Source organism: Gymnoscopelus braueri, assembly GCF_963280865.1.
Source record: "Gymnoscopelus braueri genome assembly, chromosome: 17".
Classification (NCBI taxonomy): Eukaryota; Metazoa; Chordata; class Actinopteri; order Myctophiformes; family Myctophidae; genus Gymnoscopelus; species Gymnoscopelus braueri.
Window position 1 is genome coordinate 2845782 of NC_137617.1, and position 23921 is coordinate 2869702.

General features: G+C 38.7%; 1 protein-coding gene across 5 annotated transcripts in view; it reads left to right on the forward strand.

The window, feature by feature from the left end:
- The window catches only part of atrnl1b (attractin-like 1b), a 149095-nt gene that overhangs the window by 81725 nt on the left and 43449 nt on the right, over positions 1 to 23921 (forward strand). For all 5 annotated transcript variants that reach the window (XM_080456210.1, XM_080456211.1, XM_080456212.1 and 2 more), the window contains exons 26-27: positions 8912 to 8973; positions 17308 to 17386. In XM_080456210.1, coding sequence (XP_080312336.1) covers positions 8912 to 8973; positions 17308 to 17386 — 141 coding nt within the window. The remainder of the gene's footprint in view (positions 1 to 8911; positions 8974 to 17307; positions 17387 to 23921) is intronic.

Genomic DNA, 23921 nt, shown 5'->3' on the forward strand with positions numbered 1-23921 from the left:
CCACTTGTAATAATAATAATAATAATAAATCATAATAGTAATTAGACCTATTTCATCCCAAGGGGGAAATTCCATTTTCAGCAGTTTTCAGGGCTTACTAAGTTTCTTGCTCAGGGACACCCTCGACACATTGCCGGGGCCGGGCATTGAACATGGGACCCCTTGCTTCCCAGATGGGATATCTAGTTGTGTTGAGCTCTTCAAATTGTTTTTGTCTGATTTGTTTATTGCAAACACTTGACAGTTTGTTGGCCAATAAACCTACCTGAGGTTTGTATCATTTTGACTGCAACTTGTACAGATAACCACATTCTGAGAATGTCATAGTAGGCGAACACCGAACATTCACGAAATTTTTTTGTACATCAGCTATTTTCCGATTTAAAGTACAACAAAGTTTATAGGGTTTAAGTGGTTACGACTAAATGAGAAATGGGCTTGAATCCATAATCAGGCTACATTTTATGATTATAAAAGAGACAGTATTGTATGAATGTCATTTATTATAATTACAGTATTAATATGCAGTAATGAACCTGCATAAGCGCACAGCTGTGTTTTTTTTTTAGCAGGCAGAAAGAAAATCTGCATTTCACTGTTTCTACTGTAGCATTCCTGTAAGCACATGACACAGCTATCACTTATCTGGAGTTGTGCCAGCCCATTAAGACCAGGAACGCATCTGTGTCATTTTAAGATTTCTTTCAGAAATAGCAGATACATATATATACTTATTTTACTCAAATCTTTGCTTCTATTCTTCTTCTTCTATTGCTTTTATGCTTTCCCGGTTTTAATGGGTTAAAAACAATGATGAAACCCTGACAGGTTGGAAAAAAACTATCCATACTTTAGTCTCATGAGCCGTAAAATAAGATCACAGACACGCACGCACGCACGCACACACACACACACACACACACACACACACACCCCCACACACACACACACACACACACACACACATCCATCACTGCTGGGCGGCAAAGATGACTGCTATAAAATAACATTTTGAGAGTGATGTGCGGTCACCATGTTGACATTGATGGGGAGGGGGAAAACGTGGGACATTATTCTTAAAGATGTAGATGCCTTCAGGACAGTAACAGCAGGTTGAGGTGGGATACCAATGCACCCGTTTTTGGTTTGAGCTCCAACTTGAGATAAGATAAAACCTTTATTGATCCCGTGAGGGACATAGGCTCTATGCACAGCAGCCATATTTGAAAGAAATTGGGCCTCATCCTTACTTCCTTCACAGGTGTTACCAATTATACTAATTAAAGCACCACAGTTTTACAAACTATTTAAATTTCAAGGCCCCCCATAACTCTGAGAGTGTACAAATGGAACCAAATCCCATTTGGTTCCATTTGGAACCCCCTCAAGGAACCATGAGGGGTCCCTGGACCACACCTTGAGACCCACTGGTGTAGCAGAGTGTTTCCAGTGAGCCAACATGCGCAATATCAGCACCCTGACTCTGTTTGACCAGAATGGAACAGAGCCTTAGTTAGCATCATTGGTAACACCTGTGAAGGAAGAGGCCCCAATTACTTTCAAAATGGCTGCTGTGCATAGAGCCTGTTCAATCGCCAAAGGCAGCGCAGCAGTTACACTATACATCAGGGTAAAGACATCACACACAAAAAAAATACATCAATCATGAACAAAAGTATAGAACAGTATACACCCTCTACAGTGTTTGCATTATGCAGGACGAAAATAAAATAATAATAATTACACACAGTACTTGCACACATCTAAGACTGATAGCCCCACAGGCTGCAACCCTGTAAACATGACTTTGTTTCACATTGATGCAGAAAAATAAATATTATTTTTTTAATCATATAGAATAGAAACCAACAATAAAAATGCCAGTGTGGGGGGGCGCCCGCATGCGCATACCACATACGCTGGCCCATCTCTCTCTCCCCGTCAGCCTACCGTCCTGTCAAATAAAGGCATAAGAGCCCCAAACAAAAATCTTTAAAAAAGAAATGCCATTGTGGATGAACACAAAACAGCTGAAACTTGTTTCTGTTCACAACCACAACTGAAAAAAAAACACTCAACACAGGAAAAAAACAAAGACAGCACAACAGTGCAAACACGAAAAAATAAATAGAGGAAACGATACAAGGGGGGCCAGGGGTCCTAAGAACTAATGGGGAGATGTGAAAAACAGACCATAAGTCATAGACGACCGACACAAGGAGTCATACATCATAGATATGTCATAGACTCTTTGACATACCTGTGAGGTATGACTACATACCTCACCGAGCTAAATGTCTCCAGTATGTTACCCTGAGAGGAGACAAACCCTGTTACCACCTGCTTCCCAGGCTGTCTCATCTTCAGCCTTTTTTCTTGTTGAATTTCACTCCTGGGTTATTTTTTTATCCCTGGGGAGTGTAAACACTGCTGTGTGAGGAGGAGGAAATGAAAATAAATCCCTTAACCCATTAAGACCGGGAACGCATCTGTGTGTATTTTTTTTTAGATTCCTTTGGCTATTAAAAAATAGCAGATATACAAGCTCATAGCGCTATGAGCTTGTAGATCTGCTATTTATTTTGAAAAATCATGAAAATGTTTCTCTTTATATTCAAATCTTTGAATATACATTTGTAACTCAAATCTTTACTTCTGGGGATTCTACAAATCTCTTCTAAATCCTAACAGTTTTTTTGAAAAAAAATGTTAAATGTTGCTATAATCAGTCAAGGACCACTTCAAAATGATATGTATTTGGCTGCGGACCCCCATCTCAAAATAATGTTCCAGGGACCCCCAGAAGCAAATATTTGAGTTAAAAACATCCGCTTAAAAAAATACATCAATGATTTGCACAAACTTTCACGATTTTTCAAAAATAGCAGACCTACAAGCTCGTAGCGCGGCACTCGGTGCCGCACTATGAGCTTGTATATCTGCTATTTTTGAATAGCCAAAGTATAAAACAACGGTTAAAGTGGTTACACAGATGCGTTCCCGGGTTGTAATGGGTTAACAGCTCCACAACTCTTGTTACAGTAAACTAGTTCCAGTTATCCAGGAGCATATCGGGGACCGCCGGTCAGACCCATGCATCCAGCAGCCATTTCTCTGCATCCTCCCTCCTCTGTGGGAGAGCTGCGGATTTTTTTTTAACCACTTTAAACCCTTTATAATGCATTGACCAGGGTCCCTCCAGGGGGTCTATGCTCTTTTACCTTGAGATTGGCTATTGCACGCTTGTAGATTGGCCATTTTAGCCACGTGTTTGCCTAATATGACAACATGCCCAGGATAAGGATGCTCCATATACACTTTGTCTAACGACAAAGTGTAGGCACTCTACAAACACTCTACAAACACACAACACATCATGATGCGATATGGTGTGAGCTTGTAGAACTATGTCTGAGTTTTAGATGTTGCTATGTATATAGCAACAGTATACAAAACAAATTAATTAAAACATTTAGATTTTCTGAAAACTTTTTAGAAAGCTGTTCTGATAGAAGGCATTTTTAAAAATCGACCTCAGGTCTAATGTGTTAAATGCCGGTTTCAATATAGTTTTGGTTAACCCATGCAGACCGGGAACGCATCTTTGTCATTTTAGGCTATTTGGGCTATAAAAAAATAGCAGATATACAAGCTCATAGCGCGGCACTCTGAGCTTGTAGATCTGCTATTTCTTTTGAAAAATTGTGAACATTTTGTGCAAGCAAACATTTGTAACTCAAATCTTTGCTTCTGGGGGATTCTACAAATGTCTTCTAAATCATTTTTTTTAATATATATATTTTATATACCGTATGTTGCTATATGTGGTTCTCAAACTGTGTCAAGGACCCCCCCCCCCCATGTGTTTTTGGCCGCGGACCCCCATCTCAAAATGTTTTGTTCCAGGGACCCCCACCAGAAGCATTTGAGTTAAAAATGTATGTATGTATGTATATATATATATATATATATATATATATATATATATATATATATATATATATATATATATATATATATTCAAAGATTTGCACACATTTCCACTTTTTTTTTTTTTTTTTTTACAGCAGATCTACAAGCTATGAGCTTGTCGATCTGCTATATTTCAATAGCCAAATAAATCTTAAAATGAGACAGCTATGCATTCCCGGATTGAATGGGTTAAATTGCCCATCCGTACATCCCACCATTAATGCCCGCTGTGTGTCCAGCGTTCAGCTGGACTGTATACCGTATTAACCCTTTAAGACCTGAGGCGATAATAAAAAAAAAATCTAAATCCTATTTTATTTTTGAAAAAAATCTAAAAGAATATTTTTCTCATTTTTTCAAAAATAGCAGATCTACAAGCTCATAGCACGGCACCGAGTTTGTATATCTGCCAATTTTGAATAGCCAGAGAAATAAAAAATGACACGGACGCGTTCCCGGTCTTAATGGGTTAAACCCAGAGGAACATGAAGGCTTCAGTACATTAAAAGACGGTGTCCCTATCAACGCCCTCAGATGTACTGTACCTCTAATGAAAAGTGTGGCACAAAACGAGAAAAAAACGCCATTGTAATTATCTTCATATGGCGGCATGGTACAACATAGCTCACGCCAACACGACCAGCGCTGGCCGGTATCGATCTCACATTCGTTTCTATTAACGCTTCCCCCTCCCCCTTCCCTCCCCACACATGGTACATGAGCAATGTTGCCAGATTCTGCGGAATAAGCATCCAGGTCTAGGAAAACAAGCCCAAAAGAAGCGACTAATAGGCCACATGAGCACTTTAAAACTATATCCATCGGCAGTGGTGTTAAGTAACTAAGTATGTGCTCAAGTACTGTACTTGAGCACAATGTTGAGGTATTTTTTTACTTCACTGGAGTATTTCCAATTTTCTGTACTTTTACTTCTACTCCACTACATCTCAGAGGCAAATATTGTACTTTTACTCCACTGCAATTATTTGAAAGCTTTAGTTACTTTGCAGATATAAGTTATTATATTATAAAATATACATTAACCACTCTAGACCTATTTTATACATACAGTGTATGTCTATGTAGGCTATTTGAAAACAGTTGATCTACAGCTTGTAGATCTGCTATTTTCAAGCATTTTAGTACTTTTACTTTTGGTACTTTAAGTACATTTTGATACCAATACATTTGTACTTTTACTCAAGTAAATTTTGAATTCCAGACTTTTACTTGCAACAGAGTATTTCTACAATGCAGTATTGATACTTTTACTTAAGAAATGTGAGTACTTTTTCCACCACTGTCCATCGGCTATTTGAAAATATCCGATCTACAAGCTCACAACGCGTTGCGATGCGACACATTGTGAGCTTGTAGATCTGCATTTTGAAAATATTGTGAAAAAAAACCTGCACCCCACAAACTACCAATATTTACAAGCGACCAGCCCAAAGTCGCTTACAAAAAGCCAACCTGGCAACACTGCACATGAGTCAACCCCAGGAGGAGGTGATATCTCCGGGGTCGTTCCATCTGCGGAGGCGGCCCCAGTAATAGTTTTTTTATTAGATTTCCTGGCAGCACCACAGTCAATTATTTACCAATGGACTAAAAGGCTGGCTGGTTTAAATCAAATGGGCCACGGTAACGGGATCAGGTCTGCCTCTCTCTGTCGTTGGCTTGTGTTTACATTGGAGAGAGAGAGAGAGAGGGAGGAGAAGGGATGGGAGGGGTAGATCTGGTTGAGATAGCTGAATAGTGATAGTTGAGAAGCCGAATTTGAGACTGCCGATGGTTATCGTCGCTGTCGGGCGGAAACTGTTGCTTCTCAGGAAATGGAAAAACAAATGTTCGAATGGCTCCAATGTAGGTATTATTTAGTCACAAGCTCTTGTTATAAAAATACTTTTCAATGGCTAAATATTTTGTAAAAATCCACAGACAGACCGTGCAAACATTCAGAAATGGCTAAAATAGCCGATAAGCGAGGAGGAAGAACTACACATGGTCATGTACTCATGTAAGAACTTTGGACACTAGTTGGTGCCATTTGCATTTCACAGATATCAGTAGGTTTGTCACACACAGAGTTTGTTCTGTTCTGTTTTGAACCACTGGAAGAAAAAAATAATGTCTCAACTATTTTTTTATGTCTTTCTTTGATGAGTATTAAAAGTGTGATGTGGGACGCCCGGGCGGGTGTCCCTTATATGAGTTTCAGGTACAGTGGTTGTCAACCCTATGATCAGCGCTACCTTTCAGTTGGCTGAGTGTGTTGAACTTTACCCCTGTGCCACCTGAATGCTGGCTGGTTTGTGTTTTCGATTTTATGATTTTTGTTAATTAGTAAGTCCCAAGAATTGTTTCTGGTCGATATTAATCAGAGCACTCTGTCGTGCGAAGCTCGGCCAATCAAATTTGGATGTCAGGTTTTGTGACATTTATTGGCCAATCAAATCGGGATGTTTCGTTCATGGCGCCCGCCCACCGGCTTCCCACCGTCTTTATATACTAGAGGTTCGGACACCTATGTTGCCCTTCTGTTGTCGTGGTCTGCTGTTGCCATATTTGGTCACGAATATGAACCCAAACTCCATATATGGTAGTGATTGTTCAAGAGTTCCATATACTTTTTGCACCTGATGCCATGACGACACATTGAGGTTAGACACACTCCGTATGTGCAGTGGTGTAAAGTAACTAAGTACATTTACTTAAGTACTGTACTTAAGTAAAATTGAGGTATTTTTTACTTTACTGGAGTAGTTCCAATTTTCAGTACTTTTACTTCTACTCCACTACATCTCAGAGGTGTACAATTATACAATTATTTGAAAACTTGTGTGAAACGTGTGCATAGTGTTTTTTAAGGGGAAAAAAAATATCATTATGGATATAAATAAGTAAACAAAACATCGTTTTTCATCCCCATGCCAGCGTTTTTTTTTACTTTATATTGACGATGCACGGAGACCCACAGGAGCCGCGGTGTGTACTCAGATGCAAACAAAGGGTGTCTGGGGGGTGGGGGAGGGTCCTCTATCCACCGGAACAAACATTTTGTAACCGCGATAGGCCATTTTGTTGCTATCGGCCGTTGAATAAGGCTTTAAAAAGTCCTTTTTGAAAGGAGGTTTTAAAACGTTCTAGGCAGGCAATGTGTTAAAATTGCTAAATACAACGCACAAGTACCTAGTATCGATACAGTGGATTATTTGCATTGCAAAACGATTTGATACGATACAAAGTCAAACGATGCGATATGTTGCATATCGATACAGTTGGATCGTTACACCTCTAGTAGTCATCTTTGCTGAAAATAGCAATTTTCGGCTAATGTTTCCCCTCAGAATAGGGATGCTAGAGTTCAAGTGGTTAATGTAAAAAAAAGAAAATCCTATCATAGTAACTCTGATGACCCCCTAGGGGTCACGGACCTGCTGTTGTAGACCCCTGGGGATAATGGGTTAATTGAGAGACTGTCCATTTCAGTAAGACACACAGCAGTTGGCCTGTTACTTCCTGTGATGTGGCACGGCATCACAGCTAAGTGCTGCGTCCATCCGGCCACCAAACAGAAGCTGTCGCAGCACTTTCTGCACCCCCCCCCCCCCCCACAGTCTGTCCGCTGACCTTTTGGCTGCTCCAATCTGCTCTTAACACGGACTTGACCTATCAACACCCCGCGCCCCGTTAACCCCCTCAACGCCACGCCGCTGATGGACTCCAAAGGAACACACCGTCAGCGCACCGGGCTTAAGCCAAGCATTTACCCTTCTCCTTATCGCTCGCTCTCTCTGTCTGTCTGTCTGTCTGTCTGTCTCGCTCTCTGTCTGTCTCTCTCTCTCTCTCTCTCTCTCTCTCTCTCTCTCTCTCTCTCTCTCTCTCTCATATATCTTTAAGCCTTGTGGATAAGATGTTGGCTTTTCCATGCGGGAGACAATGCGGGTTTGAATCCCCGGCGTTACACCAGGTTGAAAGTGGTCCGATGAATAGAACTAGAAGGACATTTGTCCTTTAACCTTTTTCCCCATCTCTCTCTCTCTCTCTCTCTCTCTCTCTCTCTTATTTATATATATATATATATATATATATATATATATATATATATATATATATATATATATATATATGGTACACTAGAGCCCTATTTTTATTAGGTATGTTAGTTGTATGACAGTGTGTTGTGTTATGTTTTTTTTTTTTTTTTAAATAAAATCCATGAAATAAAAATAAATGTTTGACCATTTTAGAAAACGTTTGTGCATTCTCTCTCGCCATTTAAACCGAAAAGCCTGAGTCCTACTATATACATTGCATGAAATGTAAGCATTTATTATAAGCAATTGTATTATAATTTACCAATTTTCCTTTCATAGGTGACCAAAACACCAAGCTTACAGTATCTTTTTAGAGAATATAGATGGCCACAAACATGATTTATACAGCGATCAGTTATTTTCATCAAGTGATGAAGTAAGGCTGCAGAACTGTGAGACTAAAACAGATTATACCAATTACTTTAGTATTGCAATCATGATTATTAATCACAATTAACCCATTAAGACCGGGAACGCATCTGTGTCATTTTTAGATTGCTTTAGGCTATTCAAAAATAGCAGATCTACAAGTTCATAGCGCGGCACCGAGTGCCGTGCTATGAGCTTGTAGATCTGCTATTTTTGAAAAATCGTGAAAATTTGTGCAAATCTTTGAATATATATATATATTTTTTAAAGCGTTAGGATTTAGGGAAAACAATTTAATCAGCCTCATGTCTTAATGGGTTAAATGTCTTTAGGAGCGTGACAAATAAATGATCCGTGTGGGTGAATATTTTGAAAGAAAAGAAAGAAAAAAACATTTGTTTTGTTAGTGTCTGTCCTGTAATTCTGTAGATCTAATAATTATGTGTGTATGCTTTGTGTTTGTCCTGCAGATTGCCTTCTCTCAACACAACAGCATCATGGACCTGGTCCAGTTCTTTGTCACGTTCTTCAGGTAAGAACTGTACTTTGAATACAAATAACACTTCCAGGGGGGATTTCCCCTTGGCCCGGGGGCGATATTAGGCTTTAGGTCATCCGGCAGAGGCTCTGAGCCACTACTGCTACACTTAAAAGCCTGAGTACGCGGTAAAAGTAGTACCCCACACATGTTTGAAAGTGAAATATCCCTTTAATTAGTATACTCTAACATACAGATTGTTCAAAATGTTCAAAATAAAAATATATTTTTTTTTTTGCGCAGAAAATAAAGTTATGGTTTTAAAGATCCTAATACATATTTATCGCATGGTATTTTATTTCTGTTCTCACAGACTTGTAAAGGGGGCTTTTTTGACACAAATGTCACTGAATAAAAATGTGGTTTCAGAGTAGGGGGTGTGAACCTTTCCAACTGTCACTGGACTGAGAGTAGCACTTCTGAGTGGGTGCGGAGCTGTGTGTGTGTCAGGTTGGGATTAGCATTAGACATTTTAGAGGTTAGGTTTAGGGGTTAGGGTTGACTTTTTGCCTGGGTTATATTTATTTCCGAAAATAGCAGATCTACAAGATCACAACGGGCAAAAAGAAGAAAAATAATTGCATTCATTCATCAAATCACCATCCTAAAACTGTCCTCACAAGGTGTGTGTGTGTGTGTGTGTGTGTGTGTGTGTGCGTGTGCGTGTGCGTGCGTGCGCCAACTCTGTCACTATCCAGAGAGGAGTGTAAGAACCAGACTGGTGACAGCGTGCTAAATCACCCCACACAGCCTCTACAAAGTTGAAGCATTATGAGACTCATACACACGTACTAATATCCATCTGTCCTTATGTCTGTTTCTTAATATCCATAATGGGAAAAAAAAGCCCATATATTTGTCCCATAGAGATTTACGAAAAACATATTTATATAAATTATTGTAAGCCTGGAACCAAGCCATCCAGGCTCATGATTAACTGATTCACTGCCAATCACGTAGATCTACGCGAACCTATTTAAAGCCGCCACGTGCCAATTGCGTAGATCTACGTGAAAAAAGAAAAAAAAAATTTTTTTTTCCAATTTGACCCAAAGACCAAGGAGATATGATTTTTCGAAGATCTAGACTCCTATCCACTTCCTTGTTAACTTAAAACTTAAAAATTCTGTATCTTGGCTCCTGAGTACTTTTTTTTTTTCAATGAAAAATCTCTGGCACTGGCTAAAAAAATATGAAAATACCTTTAAAATACCAGTTAATGGGTTAATCAGGATATTAAAACAAAACATATTTGAATATTACATTTTTAGCTCTGCTGTCGGGCAGAAACCAGCTAACTCCAAAATGTTCATTTTTCAGGAAATGACAAAAACAAAACAAAAAGTGGAGTTAGGAGGTTTTGTTCATCATTGATAAGAACAGCTGAATGGACCTCCAAGCTCACAATGAGGTTGGAGGTCAAAAGGGGGTGGAGCCTGGAGTCAGCAAAACCAGCTAACGTTTGAGGATCCAATGGAGTTAGCTGGTTTTGTCAGAAGCACTTTTTAATACTTTTCATTGGTTCAATATCTGTTTTACCAACACACAGACGTAAAGGGTGTTCAATAGCACTGATTTATGGAAAAAAATGCTAAAGCGTCGAAATGGAATTAGATGGTTTCTGCCCGACAGCAACGTTATACTATATTTGCCCCTACAATAACCCTTTTTTTGCGGTTTTCAAATATTACGGTTGCTTCAGTGATCATACACATGAACAGCAGTAGGCCAGTCTTAATTAGAGCTGTGTGATATTAAAGAGTTATGAAACAGTGATTTGCTTGTTGAGTGTGACTGTGAATATCGCACACAAATAACAAAATATTAAAGTGCCAAGTCAAAAAAACTATTTAAAAACGGATCCATGTCTGATACTATGTCATGACCAAGATATACAGTATTGCGTCCAATATATAGCCAAGACCAGAAGCTTTCAAATCAAATTGTTTCTCTCTTGAAACAATAGTTTCCATTACAAAATAATAATAAATAACTGTGTGTGTGTGTGTGTGTGTGTGTGTGTGTGCGTGTGCATACAGTATACATACATACACAGTGGTGGGAAAAGTACTCAAATGTTATACTTAAGTAAAAGTATCAATACTGCAATGTAGAAGTCCTCTGTTACAAGTAAAAGTCCGGAATTCAAAATGTACTTGAGTAAAAGTACAAAAGTATTGGTATCCAAATGTACTTAAAGTACCAAAAGTAAAAGTGTTTGAAAATAGCAGATCTACAAGCTCACAACGCGTTGTGATCGGCTATTTTCAAATAGCCTAGGTATAAAATAGGGCTAAAGTGGTTAATGTGTGTTTTATAATGTAATAATTTATATCTGTAACTAGTAACTAACGTTACTAAAGTGTTTTAATTGTAGTGGAGTAAATGCACAATATTTGCCTCTGAGATGTAGTGGAGTAGAAGTAAAAGTATAGACAATTGGAAATATTCAAAATTGTACTTTGTGTATGTATATTATAAATACATCTTCCCAGGGTGAAATACATTTCAGCGGCGTATACTCCCAGACAGGTTTGTGTTGTGTTTTCTAAATGATTTGCAAAAAAACCCCGATGCTTTTCGGAGATAGCGGTGAATGGATACCATAGCCCAAAACTCTTTGGGCCAGAGTCTCCTTGAAGAAGTCGAATTTCCCTTCAGGTCGTTGAAAATCATTTTCATTTTATATCTTATTTTTTTATGTGAACAGCAGTGACAGCAGCCAGCTATACAGAACCTGTTCACTGTTAACAACAGAACGTCTGTGTCTGCTTGAAACCTTGCACGTCCAAAACTGTTTCCTTTTTTCCGTGGTGGCGACGCATTGTGAGCTTGTAGATCGGCTATTTTCAAATGGCGATCTATATAGGGTTGAAGTGGTCAATGCATGTTTTGTAACAATAATCTAAATCTACAAAGTAACTAGTAACTAAAGTTTTCAAAGTGGAGTAAAAGTATAACATTTGCCTCTGAGAGATAGTGGAGTAGAAGTAAAAGTACTGAAAATTGGAAATACTCCAGTAAAGTAAAAAATACCTAAAAAAGTTACTTAACACATTGGGTGCCAAAACCGTATATATACGGTTTTGCGCATACTAACGTTGAGTGCCAAAACCGTATATATACGGTTTTTGAAAAAAATTTTTTTTAATTTTTTTCCTTCAAAGCAACAGGAAATATCACTCCTACAAGATTTAGACTCCAATCCACCTCCTGGTTAACTTATGACTTCAAAAACCTGTATCTCGGCTCCTGTGCACTTTTTTTTTTTACAATGTTAATTTAACTATTTTCAACTGGCTGCAACTATGGAATGGATTTCCGAATGTTTTAAATTTTTTCCCCCCGATTGTACGAGACCTGTATGTGTGTAATGAGGGGATCACCGTGAGGACGGTGATCACTGAAAATATTTTGTGACTACTTGAAAAAGGTTCAAAATGTTTAAAAAGTCCTGGCACTCAAAGTATAATATTTTAATAAACCTCTGGCACCCAATGTGTTAAGTACAGTACTTGAGTAAATTCACTTAGTAACTTTACACCACTGCCTTTTTTATTATAAAAAAAAAAATAGAATATTGCAAATAGCCGATCCACAAGCCCACAATGCGAGGCGTTGTGAGCTTGTAGATCGGCTGTTTTCGCTCCCTTTGTCTGACACACTCGTATGGTGAAGGAGGGCATTCATTTACCAGAAAAAAAAGACTTAACAATTTGAAACATGGAGATATGAGGTTTTTGCCCGACAGCCACGATAATCAACTCATTCCAACCTCCCAACCTCATTCACCGCTATCTCTAAAAATCATCAGGTTTTTTTTTTTTTGCAAATCATTTAGAAAGCACAAAACCGCCCGCCATCGTCTGGGGGTATACGCCGCTGAAATTAATTTCACCCTGGGAAGATGTTTATCATACAGACGGATTATTGATGCTCTCTCTCTCTCTCTCTCTCTCTCTCTCCTTGTATTTATTTGCGTGTCTGTCAGAGTAGTTGAGTTGTGTGTTTTTCCCTCTACACACTAATGTCTCACATCAGGATTCAAGGGGAAATGGCGGAGAGAGAGAATGATGATCTTTCTTTTTTGTTTTGCTAAATTATTTATCCTTGCAGTTCTTAAAATATCGTTTGACAAAGAGCATTATTTTCAATATCTCACTATGTGCTCTTTATGTTGTTTTTTAACTGATTCACTGCCAATCACGTAGATCTACGCGAACCTATTTAAAGCCGCCACGTGCCAATCGCGTAGATCTACGTGAACAAAAAAAAAAATTTATTTTATTTTTTTTCAATTTGACCCAAAGACCAAGGAGATATGATTTTTTCGAAGATCTAGACTCCTATCCACTTCCTTGTTAACTTGAAACTTAAACATTCTGTATCTCGGCTCCTGAGTACTTTTTTTTTTTTCAATGAAAAACTCTGGCACTGGCTAAAAAAATATGAAAATACCTTTGGCAGTTAATGGGTTACAGTAGGACATATTTTAAAGCGACATTTTTTAAACATTTTTTTTAAGTAAAAAAAAAGTGCTTAGGAAGCGAGATACAGCGTTTTTCAGTTATAATTTAAACAAGGAGTGGATGGAGCTGCAAATCTTCAGATAATGATATCTTGGGTTCTTAAAAAAAACATTTTCTTTATTTATTTATTTTCGTTTTTTTTCTATTTTTTTCAAAAACACGTGAAACACGTTAATGGCACTCAATGAGTTAATATAATATAACTTATACAATCTGTATGGTAGAGTATGTTAATACAATATAACTTATACAATCTGTATGGTAGAGTATGTTAATACGATATAACTTATACAATCTGTATGGTAGAGTATGTTAATACAATATAACTTATACAATCTGTATGGTAGAGTATGTTAATACAATATAACTTATACAATCTGTATGGTAGAGTATGTTAATACAATATAACTTATACAATTGGGGTGGTTGTATGTGTGTATTGTGTCTCTCTGCTCTTCTATTGAGACATTTACATTGTGTCAATAGACACAGGATCTGACACGAATTGTGCCTGACGGTCAAGATTCAATTTATCCCCATAGCAAGCAGACATAACTTGTATGTCATTTGAAAGCCTGTTTGTTTGGCAAAAAAAAAGAAAGATAAACATAATATATATTTATATATATGTATGTATGTAGGTATGTAGGTATGTGTTTTTCCCCCTCTGGGGGCACCACCTCCTTTTTTGTGTAGAAACAGGAACTCAGTTTGGCTCCTCCCCTTTCTTAGTCCACACAACATCAAGGGCCTCTTGTACAGAAGTTAACCTCTAAAAGCATGAATAAGACGAGGTAGGGGTAGCTATCAGAAAGTTGCTTTAACATGTCACAATCATAACTATAGTATCTGTCACTGGGATAATGAACTAGGATCTCTCTATCAATCATAGTTTTAGCGCCGGAGCGCTTGGATCGTGCTGAATTTCCCTTGGTAAATGATTTATCCAGCGGGCTATTAATTGAAGCAATCAGCTGGATATTCACAGCCTATAGAGAAATGAATGTATTATCTCCTGTAATTATTTGACAAATTCTACCCTTTTGAAGCAGAATTTAAAAGGGCCGACAGAGGAGTTTGAGTATTGCAGAGGTTCCAGCCCTGTGCTTGTGTATTTCAATTAACATAATGAATATTTCAATATGTAAAGCTATAACCTGGGACTTGTTTTAATCAATAAAATATTATTTTAATCAATCTGTATGGTAGAGTGTGTTGATGCAATATAACTAGTGCACCTGCAGTGGTTTTAGGTATTACACTGCTGCTTAACTCTCTCAGTGCCAAGCCCCGAGTTATCCCGAGTTTTTTCTGAATGCCCTCAGTGCCAGAACGAAAAATCCAGAGTTAAAATATATATATATTTTTTTTATTTATTTTTTTGGGAAAAAAATGTTCAGAACCCTAGATATCATTATCTGAAGATTTGCAGCTCCATCCACTCTTTGTTTAACTTATAACTAAAAAAGGCTGTATCTCGCTTCCTAAGCCCATTTTTTTTACTTTGAAAAAAAATAATATGCTGGCAGTTTAGAGAAAACATTTTTTTTTATTTCACTGGCACTGAGAGAGTTAATACATAAATCAATAAAATTACCCAAAATTTTACAGCAAGCAATTTAATTTCATTGTCTCCGCCAGGACGAAGGTGTGGCCGAGACTATGTATTCGCCCCTGTCCGTCCGTCCGTCCGTATGTGTGTATGTCCGTCTGTGTACAGCTAGTATCCGGCACCATTCTAATTTCAAGGACCCCCAGTTTGACATGCATTAGGCTACAGACCCCCATTTAATGGCATTTCTATCTCTGGGACCCCAATTTATAATGTAAAATCAATGTTAACACATTGGGTGCCGGGATTTTTTCATAATAACTTACCGTGGGTGCCAGCATTCTCCCCATTGACTGCGCTTTGCTGTTTAAAGCTCTTGACTCCACGACGAGCAAATCCACGTAAAAAAAAGCATCCATTCATGTAGCGCGATGACCCTAGCTACATCCTGGAACAATAACATTTCACTCGCGAGTTACAACGGGGGGGGATCGCGCATGACCGGTTTTCCCCACCGGAAACAGATTCGGAGATATAGGCGTTTTAAAGAAGGAAATAGACAGGAAGCGGATGGGGAGCCATGTTTTTGTTTCCGGCGATCCATTTGGCCTATCCTTCTCAGGATCACAATGGGTACTCCCAGAGCTGCTCCAGCCCCTCCTGTGTGAAAAAAAAAAAAAAAAAAAAAAAGACAGCTAAACCGTTTCTATACGGTTTTGGCACTCTATACGGTTTTGGCACATGGTTAGGGTCCATTTGATTCCATGTGTACACTCTCAGAGTTACAGACCCATAAGGGTCCATTTGGTTCCTAACTATCCATCATTTAGCTGGGGACCCCCTAGAACTCCCTCAAGGACCCCTGGGGGTCCCCGGACCCCACTTTGAGAACCAACAATTTAGAAGGCCTCGGCCTCAGGTCTTAATAGTTTTATTTCCTTGGTGACCTTATAGCACCTCGTCCATAGAGAGTCTCTACGTTGCTCTGACATGAATTGTGATGCTTTGAAATTGTCCAGAAAAAAAAGCCATCCACGGAGGTGTGTGTTGTTAACTTTCTGCCTGTAGGGTTAGGTGGAAAGTAACTAAGTACATTTACTCCAGTATTGTACGTAACCCATTAAGACCTGGAACGCATCTGTGTCACTTTAGATTTCTTTGGCTATTCAAAAAGATCTGCTATTTTTGAAAAATCTTGAAAAATAAATATATGTTTTTTTTCCAAAAACTGTTAGGATTTAGATTTTTTAAAAGAATCGCCTCAGCACAATTTTGAGGTACTTTTACTTTACTTAAATGTTTCCATTTGTCATTAGTTGATACTTATAGTCCACAACATCAAATTTAGGCAAATATTGTACTTTTTAATCCACTACACATATTCCAATGTTTCATATCTCAAAGCTCTCAACACGTGTCTTGAGAGCTTGTAGATCAGCCATTTTTGAATAGCCTATGTATAAAATAGGGCTGAAGTGGTTAATGCATATTTTGTAATATAATAATTTAAATAGGCAAAGTAACGATGGCTAGTAACTTCAGTTTTCAAATAATTGCAGCGGAGTAAAAAAAAGTACAATCTTTGCCTTTGAGATGTAGTGGAGTAGAAGTAACAAGTACTGAAAGTTGGAAATACCCCAGTAAAGGGAAAACAAAATGAGATGTAGTGCATTGGTTCTCAAAGTGGGGTCCGGGGACCCCCAGGGGTCCTTGGGGGGTACCAGGGGGTCCCCAACTAAATTAGTTAATAAAGTGTCATTTTAACCCCTTTATCCATATTTTATACTTTGGCTATTAAAAAATAGCAGATCCATATACAAGCTCATAAAATGTGTACAAATCTTTGCTTCTGGGGGTCCCAGTCACAACATATTTTCAGGTGGGGGTCCGTGGCCACATACATATCAATTTGGGGGTCCTTTGCACGAAAACATTTGAGAACCCATGTAGTGGAGTAGAAGTAACAAGTATTGAAAGTCGGAAATACCCCAGTAAGAAAAAGAATAACAATAAAACTCAAAATTGTACTTTAGTTGGCACCTGTATTTTTCTGTGTGCGTAGCGTCTGTAGCCTGTAGGCTTATAGGAACACCAGAACAATGAAGTGAACCGTTCGTTGACACCTTTTTACTTCTCTGGGTGTGTACGTTATACCTTCTATGCCTGTAGGCGGCGTAGGGAGCAGAACGATAGGGAAGTGAACCGTCATAATATTTGATTTGCTTTTTTTTTCTCTTTCCTCTCCAGCTGTTTCCTGTCACTTCTGTTGGTGGCCGCCGTCGTGTGGAAGATCAAGCAGACCTGCTGGGCGTCACGCCGCCGAGAAGTAAGTCCCCACCGAACACATCAAACACCGTGGCAAAACCTTGTATGTCCAAAAAAACGCCCCTTTTTCCAAGGAATGTAAAAAAAATAATTAAAAAAAGCAACTTGTGTTTTCAAATGGATCCAGTGTGGTTGTTATTTAGTAAGCTCTCTTCAACCCATTAAGACCGGGAACGCACCTGTGTCATTTTAGATTTATTTGGCTATTCAAAAATAGCAGATCGCGCTATGAGCTTGTAGATCTGCTATTTCTGAAAAATCTCAATTATTTTTGCAAATCTTTGAATATACATATATTTTTAAGCAGGTTTTTTTTACTCAAATCTTTGCTTCTGGGGGGTCCCTGGAACAAAACATTTTGAGATGGGGGTCCGCAGCCAAATACATATGTTTTCTAAATCCTAACCGTATGTTGCTATATCAGTGGTGCTCCAACTTTTCCATGTCTAGGACCCCCAAAATGATATGTATTTGGCCACGGACGCCCATCTCAAAATATGTTGTTCCAGGGACCCCTAGAAGCACAGATCGGAGTTTTAAAAAAATCGCTTTAAAACATATATATATATTCAAAGATTTGCACACATTTTCCACGATTTCTGTAAAAGAAATCTTAAAATGACACAGATGCGTCCCCGGTCTTAATGGGTTAATGCTTATAAATCCCACAGGACACACGTACACTACAGTAACCACTTTTACTTTCAAACTTCTTCAAAAATTGCCAATCTAGAAGCTCACAAGGCATTACGACGTCGTTAGCTTGTAGATCAGCCATTTTCGCTACGTTTGCACGTCGCTGTTGTGTGATGAATCAAGGCATTCATTTACAAAACCAAAACCAAACAAAAAAGTGCCACATTTTTAGCTTGTCGATCTGCTACTTTTGATGTTTTTGAATTTAGACTACCCGACATATACGATAATAAAGTTGAAACATGGAGATACAAGGTTTCCGCCCGACGCCAAATGAAACACATCGGCTTGACACCTGATATGCGGGGCCGGCCCCCCCGAAATGGGATATGATATTATGAGCGGATACTTTGGGAGAGAGAAACATTACTCATTACTTGTACCTCAGGCCGATAAAGACGGGCCCTTTCGACACCGGAGATGTGCAAAGATCTCAAAAGCAATCGATACAATCCGTTCCCAAAATCTCCGATCGCACAACGTGATACTAATGCATGTCCTAGCTTGAATGCAACCCCGTTTTACCTCGACTGGTACTATATATACTTGGAAGGAGTTATGTTGAGAGGATATTGAAATTGAAAAAGAGCCAGTGGTTCTCAACCAGTGGACCGGGGACCACCAGTGGTCCTTGAGGGGGTTCCATGTGGTCCCCAGCTAAATGATGGAGAGTTGGTAACCAAATGGACCCTTATAGATCTTTAACTCTCGAGAGCGTAAAATGAAATCAAATGGTTTCATTTTACACTCATGAGTTAAATGATTGTTTAACACCTGCATTACTTAATTAAATAATTGCTATTTTGATCAACGTTTGCCTGTTATCTCTCCTATTGGTACCAACATCAACACAGCATGGAGACAAGAAGACATGTAGACAAAATCGTATCGAACTATAACAAAATATTTTTAAGTCTTGGGTCTGAGAGGCTAAAGCTTATCAAATGGTGGTACGTGGCTCAAATGCCGAATAAATAATGGACCTTGATATGAAAAGGGTTGAAAACAACTGGTCTAGTACTCAAGTAAAAACAATAATAATAAAAAAAACGATACAAGACAATTCATGTCTAAGTGAAAACATTTTAGATGTTCCAAACAATCTGGGAACCCATTTAGTTTAAAAAAAATATGTATGTTTTTCCTTTGTTTTTGCCTCTGAGGGTTCCTGTTGTTTAGTTTTTTGTTGTGTAAAACAGGAACTCGGTTTGGCTCCTCCCCTTTCTAAGTCCACTTCCTCCCGGGTGCTTCTGTGTTTATTCCTACTAGCAACAACATTACATGTTTTTAAGGTAGTGGTGCTGACAGATTCTGCACGTATTCTATCCCCAGAAAGTGAGGATAGAATATGTACAGGTGTATGATGAAATGGATGCTATAAAAAAAGAGATGAGTGTTGAAAGATTAGAGGGGCAGGAGATTGAAACGAGAGCTTAACGTTTATGCTAATTCACTTCAGTGGCTTAACCCATTAAGACCTGAGAAGATTCTAGAAATGTCTTCTAAATCCTAAAAAAAAATTGAAAAAAAAAAACAATTCTTTTTTTTCTCGATTTTTCAAAAATAGCAGATCTACAAGTTCATAGCGCGGCACTCGGTGCCGCGCTATGAGCTTGTATATCTGCTATTTTTGAATAGTCTAAAGAAATCTAAAGTGACACAGATGCGTTCCAGGTATCAATGGGTTAAGCAACATCACTGCGGGCGGTTGCCAGTTTAGGTGAACGCAATCAGCATTTCAATCTCCTCAAATCGAATATCCAACTTCTGTTGATGTCACGAGGCCCTCCATATCTGCGAGCATCGATTTGAACTTGAATGTGGTGCACACAGTGATGGAAACATCACTGTATTACTTTTTTTATTGTTAGTATCTATACTTTATTTGAGTATTTGTATTTTTGGATACTTATGCCTTTCACTCCACTACATTTCAAAGATAAATATTATAAGTTTTGGCTGAACTACATTTCTAGGAAGGGAAAAATACTATATGAATTAACCACTGAAGCCCTATTTCAATTATAGTGAAAACATAATGTACAAGCTCTCAACGCGCTGCAAAGTGGCGTGATATGAGCTTGTAAGTAAGCCTTGCCGAGCCATGAGGCCCATAGGGCAGGAACCTATCTCCTGTTTATGTAGCGTGAGGCTACATACATACATACATATACACCCCCTGGACATGACGCTAGTACTGTATGTCACAGGGACTTGTAGGGTAGCTATTTTCATTTGTATTGATATATTTTACATTTCTGGAAAGTCTAAGTTGCAATTTTTCACAGTTTTTTTCAGTCACAGCAATGCAGTGATTTTAAAAAGGAAATATACTTTATAATTTGTACAAGATACTTGAATACTTGAAGTACTCAAGTACATAAAAAAAAAAGCTACTTTCACGTGTAGTCAGTGGTGGAAAGTAACTAAGTACATTTACTTAAGTACTGTACTTTAAGTCAACTTCTACTTCTACTCCACTACATCTGAGAGGAAAATAGTGTACTTTTACTCCACTACAATTATTTGAAACTTTTGTTTATTATTACAAAACATACATACATTAACAACTTCAACCCTACAGTATATACATTTCTGCCATTTGAAAATAGCCGATCTACAAGCTCACAATGCGTCGCGATGCGACGCATTGTGAGCTTGTAGATCAGCTATTTTCAAAAGATTTTATACATTTGAAAACTTCTGTATAATGAGTACTTTTTACTTTTGTACTTTTAAGTATATTTTGATACCAGTACTTGTAACAGAGTATTTTTACATTGCAGTATTGATACGTTTACTTAAGTAAAACATTTGAGTACTTTTTCCACCACTGCTTGTAGTCGAGTAATCTCTCAAGAACAGATTCTGCTCTGCGTTGGAATCTGTCGTGAAGGCTCGTCATAACATGTACGCACTGGGCTACAAGTGGGCGTGCCTTCAGATCAGGAAGCAGGCCGCGCTTTACCCAATCAAATGTAGTGGGCGGGATTCACGTGTCCGTCGATCTTTCCCCCTCGAAACAAACCCAAACTAATTTAACAATAGCGTCCGCGGAGCAGACAAAACCACGGAAAGATATTCAAATTTTAACTTACTCTTTCATCATAGAAACAAGTGGGCTTATAACCAAAACGATCCATGTTCTCTGGGAGAAGTGGTGTTAGTGTTCCGTGTAGAAATATTGTTAGTGGGAATGAAAAAATAGTGGCACCACCGGAAGTGAAAGCTGAAGGCAGACCAAAACCCCGGTTTCCTTTGCGCACGGGTGCCACGTTGTCATTAGCCCAGAGCCAAGATGAGATAGCACAAACAGCAGAGGGTGCTGTTTTTCATTCTCATTTGGCTTTGGGTTCCCAGATTGGTAGTCGAGTAATATTTGAGTATCCATACTTTGACTCAAAGTACCGGGGGCCGCAGTACTCTGTCCACCTTTGACGACCTGCAATCATCATCTAACAAGAATACGATGGCTCCCGCCAATGCGTTTCCCCTTGACATTGGTAACCATAAAAGGGCCGTTTTTCCTTAATTGATATATGAAAATAAAACATGACTGATAGCTGCTGTGTCACAGAGTCCCGGCCAGCCGCAAAATTATAGTTCAATAAAGATTAATGCGTGCAGATGGGACTCTGCATATTAAAATTCCGCTCACTTTTTGTGCCCACTGCAGCTCGCTATAGCAATCCCATCATCTGTTTTGTCACCGCCGGTCCAGATGCCTGCATGGGAAATAATTATCGTTGTTGTCGGGCAGAAACCTCTTATCTCCGTATTTTACCTTTTTTTTTTTTTTCGTAAATTAACGCCCTAATCGATCACACTACCGAGTCACACAAAAGCAGTGGTGTAAAGTAACTAAGTACATTTACTCATGCGCTGTACTTAAGTACGATTGTGAGGTACTTTTACTTTACCAGAGTATTTCCAATTGTCCGTACTTTTACTTCTACTCCACTACATCTCAGAGGCAAATATTGTACTTTTACTCTACTACAATTATTTGAAAACTGTATTTACTAGTTACTTTGCAGATACTCAAGTAAGTTTTAAATTCCGGACTTTTACCTGTAACAGAGTACTTCTACATTGCAGTAGTGCAATCCATAAATTCTGAAATCCATAAAAGTACCAGCTTTGTACATATGAGGTTTCCCCCGAACAGAGACGTTATATAATAATGAATGATAAATAAATACAAAACGTTATCTTTTAATTTAAAGTGATTGAAAAGTCGTTTTTTTGGCATTCAAGGGTGGGAAAAAAATAAATAGCTTTGAAGGCTCTGGTCGTTCATCCTTCTGTGTCGTTGTTGCTGATGATTGAGAAGATTCAGGTTGAGGTGTGTGTCTGGGCTTTGATTGATTGATTGGACATGGAGAGAGAAGTCTTCGTTTGAGCCTGATGCGGTGGAAAGCAGCCTGGTTTCGTAGGGCAGTGGTACTCAACCAGTGGTCCCGGGGACCACCAGTGGTCATTGAGTGGGTTCCAGGTGGTCCCCAGCTAAATGATGGAGTGTTGGTAACCGAATGGACCCTTAGTAGATCTTTAAAGGGATAGTTCACCCCCAAAATGTTTTTTTTCCTATCGATTAGTCACCCCATGGAGACTTTTTGACCGGCAACGGTTCCGGTAGGAGACACAAAGAGTCTCCTTTGTGTCTCCTACCGGAACCGCTGCCTACTGGTCCGCTGGTCATCAAATTATTGGCTTAGGAATGTGACAAAAACAAAAAAATATCCATGAATTCAAGTGTAATCAATAGAAAAAAAGTAATCGTTTGGGTGAACTATCCCTTTAACTCTTGAGAGCGTAAAATGAAACCAAATGACCCTTACGGGTCCATTTGGTTTCATTTTACGCTCTTAAGAGTTTGTAATTATTATTAAACATCTGGCATTACTTAATCTACAAGAACAATTAGAGAATGTAGAAGAATTGTTATTTTTTATCAACGTTTGCCTGTTATCTCTTGTGGACAAAATTGTGTCGAACGATAACAACATATTGGCTCATATGCCAAATAAATTATGGACCTTGATATGAAAAGGGTAGAAACCCACTGTCCCAGGGGTTGTGATGTTGCATTTTCATCACATGCTCCAATATTTACAGTGGTTACAATTCAAAACAGTTTTTTTCCTCTCCTGATTGAATTAAATTGGTAAACCCGACCTGGAAATGTGTTTTCTGTTTACTAGATAGCTGGAGAGTGACCCCTGTTACTGAACAAACACTGTATTCCCTCACCGGGAACGTGGCGAATTGTGTTCGTATAGTATAGACGCTCAGCTAAGTCGTATGATCGGCGGTGGTGGGCAAGGTACTTTATCGCTGTGCCACCCGAGCACCGTTTAAACCATTTAGACCTGAGGCTAAAAATGTCTTCTACATCCTAACAGTTTTCTGAAAAACCTCTGTTGCTACATTATCAGTGGTGCGCAACTTTTTCATGTCAATGACCCCCAAAACTATATGTATTTGGCGGCTGACCCCCATCTAAAAATATTTAGTTCCAGGGACCCCTAGAAGCAAAGATTTGAGTACAAAAAAAAAATATATATATTCTTTTCCCCTAAAGATTTGCACACATTTTCATGATTTTTCAAAAAATAGCTGATACACAAGCTCTGTATGAGCCACTGTATGAGCTTGTGTATATATCTGCTATTCTCACCGGTTTTGATGGACGCTGTGAGGGCACAAAGGGATGAGAAAGACGCAGACACCCCTTTTGGTTGTAAATGTCAGCCAGAGGCCACAGCGTCTGATGGCTTTGAAGACACCTGTGAGGCTGGCTGATGCCGGGCACTGACATTTAGCAATGTCAAGACACA